At 37.7% G+C, this 22,708-nt stretch overlaps 1 protein-coding gene across 1 annotated transcript in view; it reads right to left on the bottom strand.

The window, feature by feature from the left end:
- Window positions 1-22,708, bottom strand: part of MALRD1 (MAM and LDL receptor class A domain containing 1) — a 405,586-nt gene that overhangs the window by 251,499 nt on the left and 131,379 nt on the right. The window contains exon 18 of the mRNA XM_062210772.1: window positions 3,967-4,123. Within this exon, the coding sequence (XP_062066756.1) occupies window positions 3,967-4,123 (157 nt within the window). The remainder of the gene's footprint in view (window positions 1-3,966; window positions 4,124-22,708) is intronic.

The following is a 22,708-nucleotide window of genomic DNA, read 5'->3' as shown; positions in this document are numbered from 1 at the left end:
ACATGGAAATCCAGTTTTCCTAGCACCATTTGTTGAATAGACTGTCCTTGCTCCAGGGATTGGTTTAGATCCATGATGAAATATAAGTTGGCTGTAGATGATCGGATTGATTTCTGGTGTTTCTATTCTGTTCCATTGGTCTATCCAACTGTATCTTTACCATAACCATGCTGTTTTGATTACAACTGCCCTGTAGTATGTGCTAAAATCTGGTATTGTGATGCCTCTGGCTTTGTTTTTGTTGTACAAGATTGCTTTAGCTATTCGAGGTCTCCTGTGCCTCCATATGAATTTCAACATCATTTTTTCCAGATCTGAGAGGAATGTCCTTGGTATTTTGATTGGTATCACTTTGAATCTATAAATTGCTTTTGGGAGAATGGACATATATTGATTCTTCCAATCCATGAGCCTGGAAGATTTTTCCATTTTTTGGTATCCTCTTCATTTTCTTTCTTTAAGATTTTGTAATTCTCATCATAGAGATCTTTCATGAAGCATTCCATATTTTAAAATAACTTACATTCTTCTCAGCAGTGCATGGAACCTTCTCTAGGACTGACCACATACTAGGCCATAAAGCAAATCTCAGCCAATTCAAAAGAATTAGAATCATACCATGCAGCTTCTCAGACCACAGTGGACTGAAGTTGGAAATTAACAACTCAGGAATGCCTAGAGTGTATGCAAACGCACGGAGACTGAACAACATGCTCCTGAATGAACACTGGGTCATAGAAGAAATCAAAAGAGAAATCAAAAACTTTCTGGAAGTAAATGAGGACAACAGAAGAACATATCAAAAATTATGGGATACAGCAAAAGCAGTGTTAAGAGGAAAGTTTATAGCAGTAGGTGCCTACATCAAGAAATTGAAAAGGCACCAAATAAATGAGCTTTCAAGTCATCTCAAGGATCTAGAAAATCTGCAGCAAACCAAACCCAAACCCAGTAGGAGAAGAGAAATAATTAAAATCAGAGAAGAAATCAACAGGATTGAATAAAAAAAATTACAAAAAAAATCAGCCAAACAAGGAGCTGTTTTTTTGAAAAAATAAACAAAGTTGACACCCCATTGGCCCAACTAACTAAAAAAAGAAAAGACTCAAATCAATAAAATCAGAGATGAAAAAGGAAATGTAACAGCAGACACCACAGAAATAAAAAGAATCATCAGAAATTACTACAAGGACTTGTATGCAGCAAACAGGGAAATTTATTACAAATGAATAGATTCCTGGACACATAGAAAGGCATAGAAAACCTAAACAGATCCATAACTGAGACAGAAATTGAAACAATAATAAAGATCTTCCCAACAAAGAAAAGTTCAGGACCAGATGGATTCACTGCTGAATTCTACCAGACATTTAAAGAAGAACTAACTCCAATTCTTCTCAAACTACTCAGAACAATCCAAAAAGAGGGAATCCTTCCACATTCTTTCTATGAAGCCAGCATCACCTTAATCCCTAAGCCGGAAAATGATGCAGCATTGAAAGAAAATTACAGACCAATATACCTGATGAACATAGATGCAAAAATCCTCAATAAAATTCTGGCCAATAGAATGCAACAACACATCAGAAAGATCACCCAACCAGACCAAGTGGGATTTATCCCTGGTGTGCAGGGATGCTTCAGTGTTTGCAAATCAGTCAATGTGATACACCACATTAACAAACTGCAGAAGAAAAACCACATGATTCTCTCAATAGACACAGAGAAAGCATTTCATGATGAAAACTCTAAGCAAACTGGGTATGGAAGGAACATTCCTCAATACAATCAAAGCAATATATGAAAAACCCACTGCCAACATCCTATTCAATGGGGAAAAGTTGGAAGCATTTCCGCTGCGATCTGGTACCAGACAGGGATGTCCACTCTCACCACTGCTATTCAATATAGTTCTGGAAGTCTTAGCCAGAGCCATTATGAAAGAAAAAGAAATTAAAGGGATGCAAAGTGGGAAGGAAGAAGTCAAACTATCTCTCTTCGCAGACGATATGATTCTTTATTTAGGGGATCCAAAGAACTCTACTAAGAGACTATTGGAACTCATCGAAGAGTTTGGCAAAGTAGCAGGATATGCACAAAAATCAACAGCCTTTGAATACACGGGCAATGCCATGGCTGAGAAAGAACTTCTAAGATGAATCCCATTCACAATAGCCACAAAAACAATCAAATACCTTGGAATTCAGGGATTTTTTTAGATACAACTTCTTAGAAATAACACAAAAGCTTTGAAACCAAATCTAAATGGAGATGCTCCAAATGAAGTTAGATTCAGTTTCTCAGTAATGTGTTTTCATGTATTATTTAAGAATCTTCTGTGCATGGGGCCAGAAATGTGGCATAGCAGGTTAAGCCACCACCTGCAATGTTGGCATCTCATATGGGCACAGGTTCTTCTCCTGGTTGCTCCACTTCTGATCTGGTTCCCTGTATATGTGTCTGGGAAAACAGCAGAAGATGGCCTATCTAGTTGAGCCCCTTCCACACATGTGGGAAAACTGGATAAAGCCCTCGCTTCAGCCTGGTCCAGTACTGGCCATGGCAGCCATCTGGGGAGTGACCCAACAGATGGAAGATCTTTCTTCCTCTCCCACTCTTACTCTATGTAACTCTGCCTCTCAAATAATTAGATTTTTAAAAATGTGTTATTTTGAACCAGGGCCTGATATGGAAGAAAAGATTCAAGAACTTACATTATTATTTCAGAAATTGGTCTTCCAGGAGAAGACTGGAATCATTATTTCTGGTTAATTCCAGAGACGTGACAAATAATGTTTGGAACATCTTAGCCAGAAAGGAAGAAATGACTCAAAGAACAGTAGGGACTGTTAAATAAATATAGGTCATTTTAAAAGGATAATTATGACCAAATACGAGACAAGTTGAGGATCAAAAATAGTAATAGATCATAGTACATTGAATAAAGTATTAACTTATAAATATACACTGACAAAACAGTAGGTAGACAAATGAGGATGTCTTGCTTTACAGCAGGATACAATAATGGAGTTACTCTTATTCTATTATATACCCTATTATATAGTTATTCTAGTATTATATATTCTATGTATTATTCATTATTTCATTCCACAAATAGAATAATGGAGTTAGAAAATCACAATAAGGCAATCATGATAGTAAAATTAATTCAAATGCTGGGAGACAAATGATTGCTAGTAAAATTGAGTTGAGATAGGATTCACATACCTGAAAATTTATCTTCATGATGTTTTTATTGATAATGAAGGGAAGAAAATAATGGGACTGATAGAATAAAAAGAATTCTACATTGATGATATTATAGCAAAAAACATTTTTGAATGCGGAACAAATTCAGCTTGGGGGACAGTCTAAAAAAGCATTTTCCCATAAATGCTTACAGTGCCAAATTCTAATTATTCTACTTTTATTCTACTACAAAGAATAATATCTGATCCTGCATTTGCTGCTTTGGTTACAAGCCTCATTACTGGGATCACTGACAAGAAATTATCATCTCTGAATGAGGGGATGCTGGAGTTCTTTGTACCATTACAGCAATGGTTTATGAGTTTCAAACAGTTTCATTCGTTTTTGTTTTTTAATCAAAGAAGGTATTTGAAAAGGGTAGAGAATACCATGCTACAACCAAAGACAAAAGAACACACATCCAAATATAAGTGTATATATACTGGATTATTTTATACATAGAACACTGATAATGAAATCTAAGTCATTAATATACAATATAATTGCACATAAACTATAAACTCATAATAAAGGCTTTAGTTGTAAACAGGAAAACTTGAGAACTAATAGCCATTCACCTGCATTTTTACTAAACCTTTCCTTCAGCAATACCATTGTGGTATCAGTGAAGTAATTACCCATTTTAATTTATTAACAAACAAATACTAGATGATGAATTCTCAGAGAAATCAAAAAATTCTATTGTCTAAGCCATACCTGTAGAGAACCAACTGTGGCACCATTCATGTGAGTCCAGAACACCAAGGTACATGTTGGTCCCGTGAGTGAAATAACAGGAGTGAGGATGTCAGCCACATCACCAAATTTCCCATTTGAGCTGTCAGCAAATAGGTACCATCCACTGGTGCTATTTCTGGGGAAATTGTTTATCGAATTAAAAAATAATCAAACAGTTTATGACTGACCAAATCTTATGGCTCTATGAATTTTCCTGAAAGCATATCTTAAGGCATAATTATGGCCCATAACCTTCATTAGCAATAACTCAATTTTAATTCAGTCCTTATATCAACTGGTACCATATGTATAAATAATGGTCACAACTATACTAACCAAATCTATAATAACTTTTTTATACAATGATATTTCAAGTACTCTGGTCAGCTCTGAGAGACTATTTTAATGTGCATAAAATGAGGCCTCAGACCATTGGATTTTATAGGCATGTGATGAAAAACAAAACCAATTCCGAATCCAACTGAGAAGCATGAAATGCTAAAGTTCAAATTTATTCCCCTGTATTAATTTATTTCAGCTCCACTTCAACATAAATTAACAAATTTGTAGATAACTTTGAAATGTATGTACAAATTGAAATGGAAAAGTAATGACAGAAATATACAACAGTGTACTCTTGCCATAAATGGAAAACTCCATGCTTTAATTTGGCAACTCTGAGATTATAAAACACTGGAGTCATGCTAAGCCATACACTGGTTTTTGAAGTAATCAATAAAGAACTGACAATTTGAGCACTCTTATTAATTGGTTGCACCTTTCTAACTTACCTGGTCCATTTCATTAGATATTGCTAATGAAAAGATCTTCACTGCATTGCATACTACCAAGGATATGAGTTAATATACTTATTAAGAGGCAAGATTATTATATGAATTTGTCCTACTTATGACTCAATAAACAAGCCCTTCCAATTTTGTTACTTTATGCTTAATATCTAGCATTCTAAGGATGCCAAAAACAAAACTTACATATTCGGGAACATAGAATTAGAAGTTACAACAATCAGAAAGAAAGAATATGTACATTTCTGTATTTCTATAATTTGTTTAATCTGTGACTCAGCATTGGTCATGATTATAATTTTTTATTTTATAAAAATTATCTCCATATGGCTTCAATGAACTTTGATTTTAGTTCTCAACTATAGATTGGAACGGTCCATCCCTCCCAATTTTAATGCTACTCACCACTTTAAGTCAAACTTTTGTCACTTCTTGCATATTCAGTCTCCTAACTGAAATTCCCACATCTGTTTACTATGTATTCTTCACACATCACTTAGAGAAATAGTATTCTAAGCTAGGAGCTTCATCCAGGTCTCCCAAGAGGGTGCAGGAGCTCAGGCACTTGGGCCATCCTTGGCTTCAAAAGTGGAGCAGATGAAATTCGAACTGGCTCCCATAAGGAATGCCAGCACTGCAGGCAGTGGCTTTGCCTGCTACACCACAGTACCAGACCCAGGATACAATAATATTCGATGTTCCACATAAATCTCTCCCGAACTTCAACTCTGCCTCCCACTGGGAATGGGACTTGGGAAAGGTTTGTCTAATCAGCTCTCTTGAGCTAGGACAATATGACCCCATCACAACATAATATAATATTATACAATATAATATGTATATTTGTATAATATATACAATATATTATACAATATAATATTATACAATATATATACAATATAATATGTGAATTATAGCACTGATTTTTTAAAAAATTTATTTTTAAGAGTTACAGAGAAAGAAGGAGAGGCAGAGAGAGAAGGAGGTTCCATTCGCTGGTTCACTCCCCAATTGGCCACAATGGCCTTAGCTGCGCTGACCCGAAGCCAGGAGCCAGGAGCCTCTTCCGGGTCTCCCATGTGGGTGCAGGGGCCCTAGGACTCGGGCCATCTTCCACTGCTTTCCTAGGCCATGGCAGAGGGCTGGATAGGAAGTGGAGCAGCCAGGACTGGAACCAATGCTCATATGGGATGCCGGCACTGGAGGCAGCGGCTTTACCTGCTGCACCACAGTGCCGACATCAGCACTCAATGTTTTAAAGGTATCACTTCTTAAATTGATTTGAAAGTATAATTAAATCCCAATACACTTCCAACAGATTTTTTCAGAAATTAGTAAATTAGTCCTAAATTTTATGTTGATGTACACGGAGTCAGGAATAGTCAATTAAATTAGAGGACTTAATCAGGTATCAAAACTCCTGTTAAAGGTATAGCAGCAAAATGCTATGGTCCAAAATCTTATGGAATAATCCTAAAGTCCATGTTGATGGTATTAAGAAGTAGGGCATACCTTAATGGGGTTAGCACTCCTTAAATAGAGACCCCAGAGAGCTAGCTAGCCCCTTACACAATGTGAGGATCCACTAAGACCCAGGAAACCAGCCCTCATCAGACACTGTGTGTGCCAGCACCTTAAACTTGCACTTCCCGGCAACCACAACAGTCATAAATCACTGTGTATTACGAGCCATGCAGATTATGGTATTTGTTACAAGTATTTGAGAGGACTCAGACATCAAGACAAAGCAGTACTAGAGAAAGAACCAGCAGCCTAGAAAACTGTAGGAAATACTCCTGAAACAGATACCCATTTGGACATAATAGTTTGTCCTTCCACTCATTGCTCTGAAACATCAATATTTTCAGTAAATCAACCAAATAAATTAGGTAGTCACAGTGAAAAAGTTACCCTTCACCCATCTTTTACATCTAAAAATAAGCGTAAGTGGATTTTACCTAGAATATGGATGGTAAAACAATAAAGCTTATGTAATAGAACATTATCTTCATGATGTGAGGTAAGAACATTTATTCAGTAGTACAGAATAATCCCTCTCCAGGAAGGGAAATACTGAACAAGGTTGTATTTTAATTAAGTATTTTTATCATTGATACCAATAAGATGATCAAAAGACCAGTCAGTAAATGGGAGAACACATTGAATCAATTATAATGAACTCAACATTTATAAATTGCCTACTATATATCATGCATTATGCCACAGTCAACAGCATATACGTTTATGTGGCTATATGTACACATTATGCAACTAAATACATATTTGAATCAGATAAAATCTCCAAAAATGTTATTAATCTATGTTTGGCAGACATGCCTGTTTGCTTCCTACACAAGAAGGCCATCAGGTTATACTTGTTAATAAAATATACACATTTAAAATCTATAAAGCACATGTCATCTAGGACTCCCTGAAGATACCAAAGTCCATGAAAGCTCTAATCCTTCATCATCCCATATACTTTAAATCTCTAGGTTACCAATTCCTAATATTTAATGACTATACAGATTATCCAGTAGAAAATTAGAAATAAGGCTATATATTTATTAAAGACTACTTTTATTTGAAATAATTTGAGTTATAGCTGGTTGAAACTGCTGTTATGGAACTCTTGGATACAGAGGGTCACTGCTATATGCTATGGCAAGAAGAAAAAAAAAACAGTACCAACAAAGGAGAAACAAAACACTACCATAGGAAATGACAGAATATAGCTATCAAACCTAAAGGTCACAAATGGGGCAATCATAGATTATCTTTTCAGTGGTTCTTCAAACAGAAGGTTTTTTTTATTAATTTTCATGAAAGTACATGAATGCAAAGAAAAAAATCACATTTCCCCCAATCCAATATTAGAAAATTCATCTTGAAGGACAAATCTAAAGTGAATTATGAAGATCATTGTCTAAAATTGTATATCTTTGAAATATCCACTTCATCTAATAAGGAAAAGATAAAGCAAAATATGTCAGGAGATCAATTTGAAAAATGCAAGCACCCAAACTCCATTTGTGCTGTCTATCAAACTGTGAACACAGTACCAATGTAGCAGACGACTTTGTCAACAGTCTTACAGACATTAATTGGAGCTCATGATGAATGTATGATTACTAATGGAAAAATGAAGAATTGCATCAATACTTGCCTGTATCTGAATGAGATTACTCAAGCATGTACTTGCAAAGGAAATCAACGCCTGTCTAAGGATGTATACATTTGTAATGACTGTAGTTAATAGTGTTGTAACCCATAAAATACCAGCATCTCTCTATCAACCTTCAAGTTACCTTCACTCATACAGAGAAGAAGCATGGTTTCTTTTTTTAATAGAAACATGTATTTTTCTAATGAAACATATAAACCACAAAGTAGCGAATGTTTGAAAAAAAAGTTGTGTTACATTTTTTCAGGTGTTGCAAAATTCAAGTCCTAGGCAATGAAGAAGTCCATTAAAAAGATCTGATTTGAATTTCATGATTTAATAAAAAAGCTGTGTAGGTATGCATAGAATAATCAGTTTAGGTCCTTCAATTACACCAATTAAATCATTAAAATAGTTTTAGTTGCTAATCACCTGAATCCTCACCATGATTAAATTAGGGGTCAGGGTGAAACTTACAAGGTCAAATCACATTGTTTTTGAGCAAGTTCCAACAACCATTGGGTCTGAATATATTCATTATGATAGATATGGTCTCCAGGGTCATTGTCTGGGATGAGATTTATGCTCAGATTCATTCTAAGACTGTAAGCTCTTTCAACACACCCAATGATATATGATCTACCCAAAGTTGTCATAAAGTTAATTTGGTCCTCCAGCATCAAGAAATAACAAACATTGGGTATGGCCTGAATGTTCATGCCTCACAGTATTTATACATTAAAACTGTAGTCCTGGGGCCAGTACTATGGCATAGCGGACCAGGCCTCCACCTGTGGTGCCAACATTACATATGGGTGCCGGTTTATGTCCCAGCTGCTCCTCTTCAGATCTCGCTCTCTACGAATGGCTTGGGAAGGCAGTAGAAGATGGCCCAAGTGCTTGGGCCCCTGCACCCACATGGGAGACCTGGAAGAGGCTATTGACTTTGGCTCAGCCCAGCTCTGGCTGTTGCAGCCATCTGGGGAGTGAACCAGTGGATAGAAGACCTTTCTCTGTCTCCCTCTAACTCTGTCTGTAGTTCTACCTCTGAATAAATAAGAAAAATTTTTTAAAAAGAAAAAACCGTGGTCCCTAAGATGGTAATATTAAGAGATGGGACTTTGAGAAACAGTTAGTTCATGAGTGCAGGATTCTCATGACTGCGTCAGTGCTCTTTGAAAAAAGACTCCAAAGAAATAGATGAGTTCTTCTACCATATGACAACAGTGCTATGAGGCACTACCTATAAAACAAATGCAGTCAACAGAGTGAATCTGCCCATGTCTTGATATTGGACTTGAAACCTCCAGAACCCAAAGAAACAAATGTTTAGTATAACAAGCTTATTTAATTTATAGTATGTTGTCCCAGTAGTCCAAATGGACTAAGAGTGTTTCAATAGCAGTAGTCTCCTAGTACTTCCCAAGCACAATGTTAACATCTTAGTGTACAACCCTTAGCTTTGTAGAACTCCTCCTGACCCTAAGTAGCAATTAGAACTCCCCAAGGGAAATCTGCTGAAGTACCACCAAGTACACCAATAAATAGTCTCACACGTCTTCCTCCCATCCTCTGTCTCTTACTTGCTCCCATATATTCACTGTAGGTGCAGGACTTAGAGTTCCCTCTTTCCCACCAATCCCACAACATGCTTCCCTCTTAACATCTAAGTAGTAAACTTCTATTTCTTGTATTAACAATTGTATTAACAATATTCCAGTAAAAGGGATGCTAGTCACAGGTTGAATACTTAGGTATGGAGCCATCCTACAGGATAAAGAAGCCCAATGAAACACACAAATATCCAGGACCAAATCCCATGGGCAGCCCCATCAGAGTAGGGCTATATTTTATAGTGATGATCCAAAAAGACTCCAAGGTCAAATTAGAATAAAATTCAGTAGCAATTAACAGATCCAGAAGCAAATACACCTCATATGTTCCAACCCAAGTCAAACAGAACTCAGAATAGTTCATTAATATATAAAGTACCCAATACAAAAGGTAGAGATTCACTATCAGATAATTTGTACTGGGATGGAAACTCTAAGAATCAAATGGAAATGTGGAAAGGCAGAGCAAAGAGGGGGATGATGAATATTTCCAGCAATTTCTCTGATGTACCTAACAGTCAAAGCATGCCTATTTGAACTGGAAGATAGGTCAACATATTTTTGTAGAATATCTGTTTACCTTTTAGTAAAACAAAGAATAAAATGAATAAACAGAACAGAGTGTTCAAGAACTATGGGAAAATATCAAGTGGTTTAATCTGTAAGTGAAGAATTTTAGAAAAGGAACAGAAATATTTTAAAAGGTAATGGGGGAAGGGAGTTAGGGTTGTGGTTTGGCAAGTGAAAGCTAAGGTAAAAGCCTGCAAGGATAGCATGCCATAAAGGGGCTTGTTCATATCCCAGCTGCTCCACTTCCATTCTGGATCCCTGTTAATGGCCTGGAGAAAGCAGCAGAAGATGATGCAAGTGTTTGAGCTCCACTACCCATGCAGGAGACCTGGACGAAGCTCTTGGTTTTGGCCTGGCCCAGCACTGGTCATTGTGGCCTCTCTGTCTGTAACCCTGACTTTATAAATAAATACATTTTTTAAACAGAGAGAGAGAAACAGAGAAATAGAGAAGTGGACTATAATTGTCCCAAATGTAACATAGAAGGCATAGTTCAAGAATCTCAGAGAGGCTGGCACCACGGCTCAATAGGCTAATCCTCCGCCTGCGGCGCTGGCACACTGAGTTCTAGTCCCAGTTAGGGTGCCGGATTCTGTCTCAGTCACTCCTCTTTCTGTACAGCTCTCTACTGTGGCCCGGGAGTGCAGTGGAGGATGGCTCAAGTCCTTGGACCCTGCACCCACATGGGAGACCAGGAAAAGCACCTGGCTCCTGGCTTCGGCTCAGCGTGGTGCGCTGGCTGCAGCGGCCATTGGAGGGTGAACCAACAGAAAAAAAAGAAGACCTTTCTCTCTCTCTCTCTCTCACTGTCCACTCTGCCTGTCAAAAAAAAAAAAAAGAATCTCAGAGAACACCAAGCAGGAAGTTCAGTCTCACAGGTAAAATATGGTGTCCAATAGTGAGGATCACTTTTCAGCTGTCAGCCACTAGGAATTTCAACACCAAGGCATGCAATCAGGGTTCCATTATTCAATAGGCAATATCAACATGTGCTGAGGACACCAGAAACAATAGTACTAAATTTTATTAATAAAAATAGTATCGCCCGATGTTTCAAAATAACCGTGAAAATAGTTATCAAGAATAGATTAAGGTAGGTGCCGCAGCTCACTAGGCTAATCCTCCGCCTGCAGCACCGGCACCCCAGGTTCTAGTCCCAGTTGGGGTGCCGGATTCTGTCCCGGTTGCTCCTCTTCCAAGCCAGCTCTCTGCTGTGGCCCGGGAGTGCAGTGGAGGATGGCCCAAGTGCTTAGGCCCTGCACCCGCATGGGAGACCAGGAGGAAGCACCTGGCTCCTGGTTTCAGATCAGCACGGCGCGCCAGCCACACCATGCCAGCCGTAGCAGCCATTTGGGGATTGAACCAATGGAAGGAAGACCTTTCTCTCTGTCTCTCTCTCACTGTCTAACTCTGCCTGTCAAAAAAAAAAAAAAAAAAAGAATAGATTAAAAACTCCAATGAGCTATCTTCTTTATATTTATTCTAATTATTGTATAATTGCTTATTTAAATTAAATACAAAAAAGCACATCATCTTTTATTCTTAAATGCATACTTTGTCTTAATGTTACAGTGGTTACTGGTGAGGCAAAATAAGGCATCTGTAATTAGCTTCTAGGGGATTATAAATTTATGTCTATAGAGGAAAAATTACATAAAGAAATTAAGTCAGTAACTCTCTAAGAGGTAGGAAAATGTGCTGACAGTGCCATAGTAGGTAATTTATACTCTGCAGGCCATCACATTTTTGTCACAACTACTGTACTATGCTTTCATAGTACAAAATTAACCATAGACATTAAATAAATGAATGGACTTGTAAGTGTTGTGTTTCAAAAAAATTTTACTTCCTAAAATTGCAGTGGGGTAGATTTGGGCCTGCAGGCCAGTTTGCTGATTGCAGCTCTATTATACCAACAATCAATGTGATAATCATATATAACCATGTAATGTCTATTTAAAAGAGGATTTAATATTCCTCATGATTCATAGAATAGTCTGAAACTTACAGAGTAAAGAAACATGGAAAAATGGGAACCACAAAGCAGATGAGCTACAACTTTGCCAAAAAATCTGGCCAAGGACCAAAAAGCACAAAAAGGTTCACTGAACACTGGAGTTATTTGCAGCTACATGCTACATAGTAAAGCTTATACTTTGAATCTGGCAAGTTAACTCCTTATTAGAACAGTAACATACTTGGATGAACACAACACCACCCATTACTATAACCTATTATCAACAGTATTCATTTTTTAATCAAAACAGAAAACTTACCAAGAGACCAGAGTGGGCTAAAATATCAGCAGCCGCTGGCGCCGCGGCTCACTAGGCTAATCCTCCGCCTTGCAGCGCCGGCACACCGGGTTCTAGTCCCAGTCGGGGCACCGATCCTGTCCCGGTTGCCCCTCTTTCAGGCCAGCTCTCTGCTGTGGCCAGGGAGTGCAGTGGAGGATGGCCCAAGTCCTTGGGCCCTACACCCCATGGGAGACCAGGAGAAGCACCTGGCTCCTGCCATCGGATCAGCGCGGTGCGCCGGCCGCAGCGCGCTACCGCGGCGGCCATTGGAGGGTGAACCAACGGCAAAAGGAAGACCTTTCTTTCTCTCTGTCTCTCTCTCACTGTCCACTCTGCCTGTCAAAAATAAAAAAAAAAAAAAAGAAACCTTGGTAAAATATCAGCAGCCTACAGAAATTCATTACAATGGGCCATTATGTTAGGCAAATCATATAAAGATTTATAGCACCTAATAAAAAGAAATTTTTGCAAAAAATTGGATACAACCGAAGATCACTATGCTTAGCGAAATAAGCCAGACCCAAAAAACAGGTGTTTTACTTGTAGCTAATATATAGTGTGCAAAAAATGTAATATATGACTGAAATTGACACCTTGAGATTTGATTATTGTGTGATAGCCCTTGCCTATACTCCTGTGGAACAGAGGTCTCTTTCTATGTTCCAATTCTGGCATTCATTTAGTGGAGGATTAAACCTGTGACTATAAGGTAAATTTAAAATATGTTAGTGCAAAAATTAAAAGGAAAAAATTTTTAAAAGAGGGAGGGATGGAAGGTGGAAAGTATCATTATAGGTTTAAAATTGTATATAAATAAAAATGTTAAGGGGCTGGATGTTGTGGTATAGTGGGAAAAGCCACTGCCTGCAGCACTGGCATCCCATATGGGCATTGGATAGTGTCCTGGCTACTCCACCTCCAATGGTCTGGGAAAGCAGTGGAAGATGGCCCAAGTATTCAGAAGTTCTAAAGGAAGTTCTTCATGAATAAAAGAAATTAACAAATTATAAAAGCTAGTAAATCAGATCTAAATAAAGGGTAATTAGTGAATGTGTATTGTATATGTACATATTTAATATTATGTTTGCATAGATTTTTTTAACTTAATATATATTTGTACATTTTTTCTTAATCCTGCTAAAAGATAAAACTAAGCACAAAAAGTGTAACATATAAAGTACATTGGTGTAATATAAATAACAAAGTACTAATAACATAAATGGAAATAAACAATACTTTTCACGTTCTGAAATTCAATATTAACATTAGAACTAGATCTATTTTGATACATTTATCCTATTTATTATAATCTTTATATCAAACACAGAAAATTTCAAAGAAGTATTACTGTAAATAAAAAAGTAAAAAAATAAAGGCAGAAACTGTGGTGCTGTAGGTTAAGCTACCAGTTGAGATGCTAACATCCCATATCTGAGTGCCTTGGATAGAGTCCCATTGAATCCGGGGGGCAGTCAATGACAGCCCAAGCACTTGGGTTCCTGCCACCCACACTACTAAGGACAGTACATAATATAAATTATTTCTAGAGTAATTTTATGCAGTATTTCCAGGTTGCAGTACACCATGGGAAATTGAGATCACCAGAGAGCAGAATCACAGTGGAGAGACTAATGTGACAGATATACTTTCTTATACTATGACTAGACATTATGTTACAAGAAAGCAATTCAAGAAATAACATCACTTCTCTCTTCAACACAGACTCCATGCAACAATAATCAAAACATGGTGTCCTCACACTTCTGTGTTCTGTGAACTCTACTTATATACCCTCTATTCACTCATCTGCCCCCATAAATGTTAGGTACACATCAACAAGAACAAGTTGAACATTGGCTGCTCAGCAGTGTGCTCAGGACAGAATTCCAGGGTATAATTATTTCATCTACTAGAAGCAGGTATTACTTTAAATAGAGTAAATACAGAAACATGACACAAAGGATAATCAATTAGGGATGGGCATTGTGGAGCAATGGATTAAGCTGCCACTTGGGATGCCAGCAACTCATATAGGAAGGAGTTCCTGGTTTGATCACTGTCTGCTTGTGCATCTACTCTGATTCTGTGTATTTTAATCATTCATGCATTCTGAATAAATATTAATACAGATGATTTCAGAGTAGAATAATTTATGCATTGTCTTTCAGATTTTCATTATTTCTTGTTTTGAGCTAAGATTATTTCCCTATCGAGTAAATAATTTCCCACAATGGGAGTCCGCTGATGACAAGTTATCTTAATTTAATCTCTATGAAAACGTCTTTGTTAAGAATATTCTGGGCCATCAAAGAAGGAGGTACCCTTCTCCGAAGGGAGGAGAGAACTTCCACTTTGACTATGACCCTATCGGAATAAGATCAAAGTCAGCGAACTCTAAAGGCTTCCATAGCCCTGGCAACTCATGACTAGAGCCTAGGGAGATTACTGACGCCATGAATAGGAGTGTCAAATTGTTAAATCAGCAACAGGAGTCACTGTGTACTTACACCCCATGTGGGATCTGTCCCTAATGTGTCGTCTAAAGCCAAGTGATGCTATAACTAGTACTGAAACAGTATTTTTATACTTTGCGTTTCTGTGTGGGCACAAACTGATGAGGTCTCTACTAATTATATACTGAAGTGATCTTCTGTATATAAAGAGAATTGGAAACGAAAAAAAAAAAAAAAACAACCTGGTGTTAAAATGGAAATGGCATAGAAAATTAATTAATTTGAAAAAAAAAATTATGTGGGATCTCTGTCTTTAATGTGCTGTACATTGCTATTTAATGCTATAATTAGTAATCCAATGGTAGTTTTTTCACTTTATGTTGCTATATGGGCAAAATGTTGAAATCTTTACCTAATATATACTAAACTGATCTTCTGTATACAAAGAGAATTGAAAATGAATCTTTACATGAATGGAAGGGGAAAGGGAGCGGGAAAGGGGAGGGTTGCGGGCGGGAGGGAAGTTATGGGAGGGGGGAAGCCATTGTAACCCATAAGCTATACTTTGGAAATTTATATTCATTAAATAAAAGTTTAATAAAAAAAAAAAGAATATTCTGCAAAAATAAAGACAAGTATAGATTTCTTGCTCTCCCTTGATCCCAATACATTGTGTGTCTGGCAAAAGGTGAAGTATGCGAAGGTTTGGATGATGTTCTCCTTCCTCACAAGAAGCTGGGTGTTTACCTCTTGCATAAAGCCATCTTAAATATAAAATAACTCACTAAAGTTGAGCTTCAGGGTCCCCCGTGCCTGTGTGTCCAATTGTACCGCTTAACCTCTCAGCTGCTCTGATTAGAATCTCTAACAACACAGTTTACATTTCTTTTAGTCCTGCTGACACTAAAAAAGATAGGCAACAAGTTTCCATAGTAACGCTTCTCTAAAAGCTAGTTCATTACCCCTTTGATGTCAAGGATTCCCTATAGTTGTGCATGTACATAGACACACAAATAGACATACTTAGGCACATCCACACTCCAGCCTGGTTGCATTTTCCAATACAATAGAATGCATTCCTTATATTTCCTTTTCTTTTTTATCAGCTGTCTTGCCAATCATGTCCTGATGAGTTTTTCTAATATTCCTATCTGCTCTGGGCACCAAGGCCTTGAATCTCAGAATCATTTATTTCCCTTTCAAGCACTTTGTCTTAGTTACAAAATTTTCATAAAATAAAATTATTTATCATTCCTCCAAACTGGATGTAAGCTTCCCTTATTTTTGCTTGATGAAATTCTGTGCAACTCTTTAAAGCCAACTCAAAGAAAATCATTTCTCCTGCCTTCTCCCCACTTTGTGAATCACCAAGCTTCCCTCTTCTGCACTTAAATATTAGACCTTGTGTTCTATTTTAAGTGACTCTTATTTACCTTATCTAAATTTTAAGATCTTGGTATCTCTTTTGGTTACCTCCCTAAGAGTTACTTACTTATTTGAAGGTCAGAGTTACAGAGATATGAGAGAGAGAGATCCTCCATCTACTAGTTCATACCCCATATAGGATACTGTTGGTGAGGCAGTGGCTTTAACCACTATGCCACCAGCTCTCTTGTTACTTCTAAAGTACTTCTAATAACTAATATGAAAAAAAGCTATTAAGTTAAATTTTAACATGCATCAAAAGTAGCATTCCCTGTAGAATAGTGCTACAACAGATACACTTAAGTTGCTGTATGTAGTCACTGTATTATGAAAATGTGACTAGACATGTAGAAAAAATTCTGAATGGCAAAGATAGGGTTATTAAGATCTAGAATCTGATATCAAGCTTTATCTCAGGAGATGCATTAACTGTATTGTCATGCCACAGATATTTTTAGTTTCCTAAATATATACTCTCTCTTTTAAATTTAGGATTCTATAATTTTAAGAACTCCATTTTATGCTAAGAAACTAGACTGAATACATGAAAATTAAAGCAGTATGGGATAAGTTATTCCAATTAAAACAAGTATATAGATCTAGTAGATTTCTAATGAGATCAAATAGTTCTTGTACTTTATTTTCATGATTTAAATCTTACACTGCTCAGAAATTAACTGAATAAAAACATTCAATATAGTACAGTATTATAAATTAAAAGACACACACAATTATATATGAAAGTCCTATAAGTTAAAAGAATATGTATGATGTGCAAACCATGATTCCAAAAATCTTGCACTAAAAAATATACTTTTTAAACTTTTATTTAATAAATATAAATTTCCAAAGTACGACTTTCGGATTATAGTGGCTTTTTACCCCCATAACCTACCTTCCACCCGCAACCATCCCATCTCCTGCTCCCTCTCCCATCCCATTCACATCAAGATTCATTTTCTTTTTTTCTTTTCTTTTCTTTTTTTTTTTTTTTTTTTGGACAGGCAGAGTGGACAGAGAGAAAGACAGAGAAAAAGGTCTTCCTTTTCTGTTGGTTCACCCCCCAATGGCCGCTGCGGTTGGCGCGCTGTGGCAGGCCAATCGCGCTGATCCAAAGCCAGGAGCCAGGTGCTTCCTCCTGGTCTCCCATGAGGGTGCAGGGCCCAAGGACCTGGGCCATACTCCACCGCACTCCCAGGCCACAGCAGAGAGCTGGACTGGAAGAGGAACAACCGGGACAGAATCTGGCACCCCGACCGGGACTAGAACCTGGTGTGCCAGCGCCACAGGCAGAGGATTAGCCTATTGAGCCAATGCGCCGGCCAAGATTCATTTTCAATTATCTTTATACACAGAAGAAGATCAATTTAATATATACTAAGTAAAGATTTCAACAGTTTGCACCCACACAGAAACACTAAGTATACAGTACTGCTTGAGTACTATTTATACGGTTAATTCACATAGTATAACAAATTAAGGACAGAGATCCTACATGGGGAGTAAATGCACAGTGAGCTCTGTTGTTGATTTAACAATTGGCACTCTTATTTACGGCATCAGTAATCACCCGAGGCTCTTGTCATGGGTTGCCAAGGCTATGGAAGCCTCTTGAGTTCACCAACTCTGATCTTATTTAGACAAGGTCATAGTCAAAGTGGAAGTTCTCTCCTCCCTTCAGAGAAAGGTACCTCCTTTTCTTTGATGGCCTGTTCTTTCTGCTGGGATCTCACTCACAGAGATCTTTCATTTAGGCCATTCTTTTTTTTTTTTTTTTTTTTTTTTTTTTTTGACAGAGTTTCTTGGCTTTCCATGCCTGAAATACTCTCCTGGGCTTTTCAGCTGGATCTGAATGCCTTAAGGGCTGATTCTGAGGCCAGAGTGCTGTTTAGGACATTTGCCATTCTAAAAAAGGTACTTTAATACTATTTTGCAGGCGCTTTGACAAAGGATTCAAAAAGTTCATGTAAACATGAAGATGCAAATTACCCATGAACTTTTTGAAAACCCACATGTATTTAAAAAGGAAGAAATCTTAGGTCAACTAACTTACTTCAGCAAAAACAAAAGGCAGATCCCCAAGACTGTCAAATAACAGCTCCCCAAACCAGAGGAAGTTCTAAAATGCCAAGTGACAATGGTGATCTGCAAGCATTTAGAGGAAAACAGAAGCAAGGCATTGAAAACAACTTAATTGGCTATAGGCTACTCAAGCAACCAGTTAATTAGCTACAGCTTAACCAGGTGATGGTTTCCAGCCTGATTAGCTGACAGGCTACAGGTCCTTGTGCAACCATCCAGAGCTGAGTTACTCTGTTTCTATTAGATAGATCTGATGAGCCCAATAACTGTGCACAATACAAATCTACCACTTCCCACATATTTTGACACTTTCCTCTTTTTTATAACACTCTCCCCCATAACAGTTTACCTAAAACTTAGGGCATATATGGTACCCTTGGTTGCCATCACCCTGGGTTTTTAGTACATCATCCAGAGATTATGGTGAACTCAAAAATCCATGCTTTTGAATGCTTATTCCAGAAGACAACAGACCATTTAGGATTTGGCAAACAGCTGCATGCAGACTTTTTTAAAAAGGAATTTATTAATATATGGGATTCTCAAGGTCACAGCAAATGCATAATTACTGTTACACAATTTTCATTAATTCTCATGTTTGTGTGATATGCATTCATGTTTATGTGATATTAATACAAAGAGAACAGATTCAATGTAGTTCCTAGAGACAATTCCAAGACTGTAACAGATCCCTCTCCCCATTTCTTTTTAATTTTTGAGATAACATTTTTAAAATTTGCAATATATTCAAAGACTTAATGCTGGACATGGACATTTAAGATTTTGAGATACTATAGTCATAGTAATAGTCTCCCTTCTATGCCATTAAAAGACTGCAAAGAGCTTGATGTATGCCCTTAGTCAGGGTCACTATGAACCAAGCTGACGTCAAGAGATCAAGGACTGAACCAAATGAGGATTCTATCCACATTAACAAATAGCCTATTCATTAATTTCTTCTAATTGAGACTCTATAATACCCTAGGTATTTATCTATAAGCAACAAAAACTATTACCAGTTGCAGATTCCTCCCAATTTAGCTATTAAGTCAATTATTGCTACATAACCAAGTTAAACTAAAATGTGAAGTGAGAACAAATGTTTAGATGTCTGATTACTAGTGTAGTCAGCTTACATCAAACAAGGAGAAGCAAGGAAGACTAAGAGGAGTTAAAAGTCTCATTATGAGGGGGCGGAGCCAAGATGGCGGATAGTGAGGACGTGTGCCTTAGTTTGGGAAAATAAACTCTCATAAAAGTGGAATTACTGTAGCCTCAGGAAAAGACTCAAAAAAAAAAAAACTGCAGAGGAGACGCTTCCGGACCTTGTGGATGAGACACGGAGGACTTACAGGGAACCCACCGCGTGGAAAACCAACCGAGACGAGCCGAGCGGGAGAGGAGCCAGAGCCACAGAATCTCGCCAGCGCGGGAACGGAGGTCGGTAAGACAAAGACCTGAGAAGTCCGAGACACTGGGGGGAGGGGGAACAGAGGCCTCTCCCTTCACTCACCAAGCAAAACAAAGAGCACCGCGATTTTACATATGTAAAGCTCAGCCAAACTCAGTATCATTAGCGAAACTGGAGAACACATTGAGGGCTGCATAAACCCTGTGTATGTTCCCAGGCATAAATCAAACGAATACCCACAGAGGCTAGATTTCAACTACCCTCAACTCCACTCCCAACTGAGTCAAAAGAAAAAAAAAAAAAAAAAAAAAAAGAGAGAGAGAGAGAGAGAGAGAGAGAGAGAGAGCGTCCCAGCAAGGAGCAAGTAATCCGGGAGAGTCGCTCTTTACACAGCCTTAAACCTCAAGAAACAAGCATAGCTCTCTAGCCACACCCATCACAGCCCCTAAGGCTCCAACAAAACAGACAGCTCACTCAGAGGCACAGAATAACGAGAGAAAAAAACAAAAACAAAAACCAAAACCAAAACAAAAACAAAAACACCACAAACTATCTCTAACATGCCAAGCAAGAAACATAGAAGCGGAGGTACCAAAGATAAGGATAGCACTATGACGCCCCCAAGTGAACAAGACACGCCAATGCAAGATTATGAAGAGGAACAGTTAGAGCAAATGCACGAAGCAGATGGCAAAAATTTCATAAGAACATTAAGAAGTTCTCAAAAACAAATTCTTGAACTACAGAAATCCTTAATGGACAAGATAGAAAATCTCTCCCGTGAAAATGAAATATTAAGGAGGAATCAAAATGAAATGAAAAAATTAGTGGAACAGGAAACTGCAGTACTGGCAAAAAATCTCAATGAAATGAAGAACTCAATAGATCAAATGGCAAACACATTAGAGAGCCTTAAAAACAGAATGGATGAAGCAGAAGAGAGAATATCGGAATTAGAAGACAGAGAACAGGAAAGGAAACAGTCAAATCAAAAAAAAGAAGAAGAAATCAGTAATCTAAAAAATACTGTTAGGAATCTACAGGATACTATTAAAAAACCCAACATTCGGGTTCTAGGAGTTCCTGAAGGCATGGAAAGGGAGAAAGGATTAGAAGGCCTTTTTAGTGAGATACTAGCAGAAAATTTCCCAGGTTTGGAGAAGGACAGAGACATCCTAGTACAGGAAGCTCAGAGAACCCCTAATAAACATGATCAAAAGAGATCCTCACCAAGACACGTCGTAATCAAACTCACCACAGTGAAACACAAAGAAAAGATCCTAAAATGTGCAAGAGAGAAACGCCAGATTACTCTCAGAGGATCTCCAATTAGACTTACAGCTGATTTCTCATCAGAAACCCTACAAGCCAGGAGAGAATGGCGAGATATAGCCCAGGTACTAAGAGAGAAAAACTGCCAGCCCAGAATATTATATCCTGCAAAGCTCTCATTTGTGAATGAAGGTGAAATTAAGACCTTTCACAGCAAACAGAAATTGAAAGAATTTGTCGCCACTCGTCCAGCCCTGCAAAAGATGCTTAAAGATGTGTTACATACAGAAACACAGAAACACGGTCACCAACATGAAAGAAGGTAAAGGAAGGAAACCTCAGAGCAAAAGATCACAAGAAGCTCAAACCAGATATTAGAAAATATCTTTGGCAAATGGCAGGGCAAAGTTACTCCTTCTCAATAGTCACATTGAATATTAATGGCTTGAACTGTCCAGTTAAAAGACACCGATTGGCCGATTGGGTTAAGGACCAAAACCCATCCTTTTGCTGCTTACAAGAAACCCATCTATCCAACAATGATCCATACAAGCTGAGAGTGAAAGGCTGGAAAAAGATATACCACGCCAACAGAAATGAAAAGAGAGCGGGCGTAGCCATCTTAATATCGGACAACATAAACTTTACCACAAAAACTGTTAGGAGAGACAAAGAGGGGCACTATATAATGATTAAGGGATCCATTCAACAGGAAGATATAACGATTATCAACGTATATGCACCTAATTACAGGGCACCAGCCTATTTAAAAGACTTGTTAAGGGACTTAAAGGGAGACTTAGACCCTAATACAATAGTACTGGGGGACTTCAATACTCCACTCTCAGAGATAGACAGATCAACAGGACAGAAGATCAACAAGGAGACAGTAGATTTAAATGACACTATAGCCCAAATGGATCTAACAGACATCTACAGAACATTTCATCCTACATCTAAGGACTTTACATTCTTCTCAGCAGTACATGGAACCCTCTCTAGGATTGACCACATACTAGGCCATAAAGCAAGTCTCAGCAAATTCAAAAGAATTAGAATCATACCATGCAGCTTCTCAGACCACAAAGGAATGAAATTGGAAATTGGCAACTCAGGAATCCCTAGAGCACGTGCAAACACATGGAGATTGAACAACATGCTCCTGAATGAACAATGGGTCATAGAAGAAATTAAAAGAGAAATCAAAAATTTTCTGGAAGTAAATGAGGATAACAGCACAACATACCAAAACCTATGGGATACAACAAAAGCAGTGTTAAGAGGAAAGTTTATATCAATAGGTGCCTACATCAAGAAATTGGAAAGGCACCAAATAGATGAGCTTTCAAGTCACCTCAAGGATCTAGAAAATCAGCAGCAAACCAAACCCAAACCCAGTAGGAGAAGAGAAATAATTAAAATCCGAGAAGAAATCAACAAGATTGAATCCAAAAAAACATTACAAAAAATCAGCCAAACGAGGAGCTGGTTTTTTGAAAAAATAAACAAAATTGACACCCCATTGGCCCAACTAACTAAAAAAAGAAGAGAAAAGACCCAAATCAATAGGATCAGAGATGAAATGGGAAACGTAACAACAGACGCCACAGAAATAAAAAGAATCATCAG

This window comes from Lepus europaeus, chromosome 14 (assembly GCF_033115175.1).
Source record: "Lepus europaeus isolate LE1 chromosome 14, mLepTim1.pri, whole genome shotgun sequence".
In the NCBI taxonomy this organism is placed as follows: domain Eukaryota; kingdom Metazoa; phylum Chordata; class Mammalia; order Lagomorpha; family Leporidae; genus Lepus; species Lepus europaeus.
Note: the sequence above shows the minus strand (reverse complement) of the source record. Positions and strands in the feature narration are given on the sequence as shown.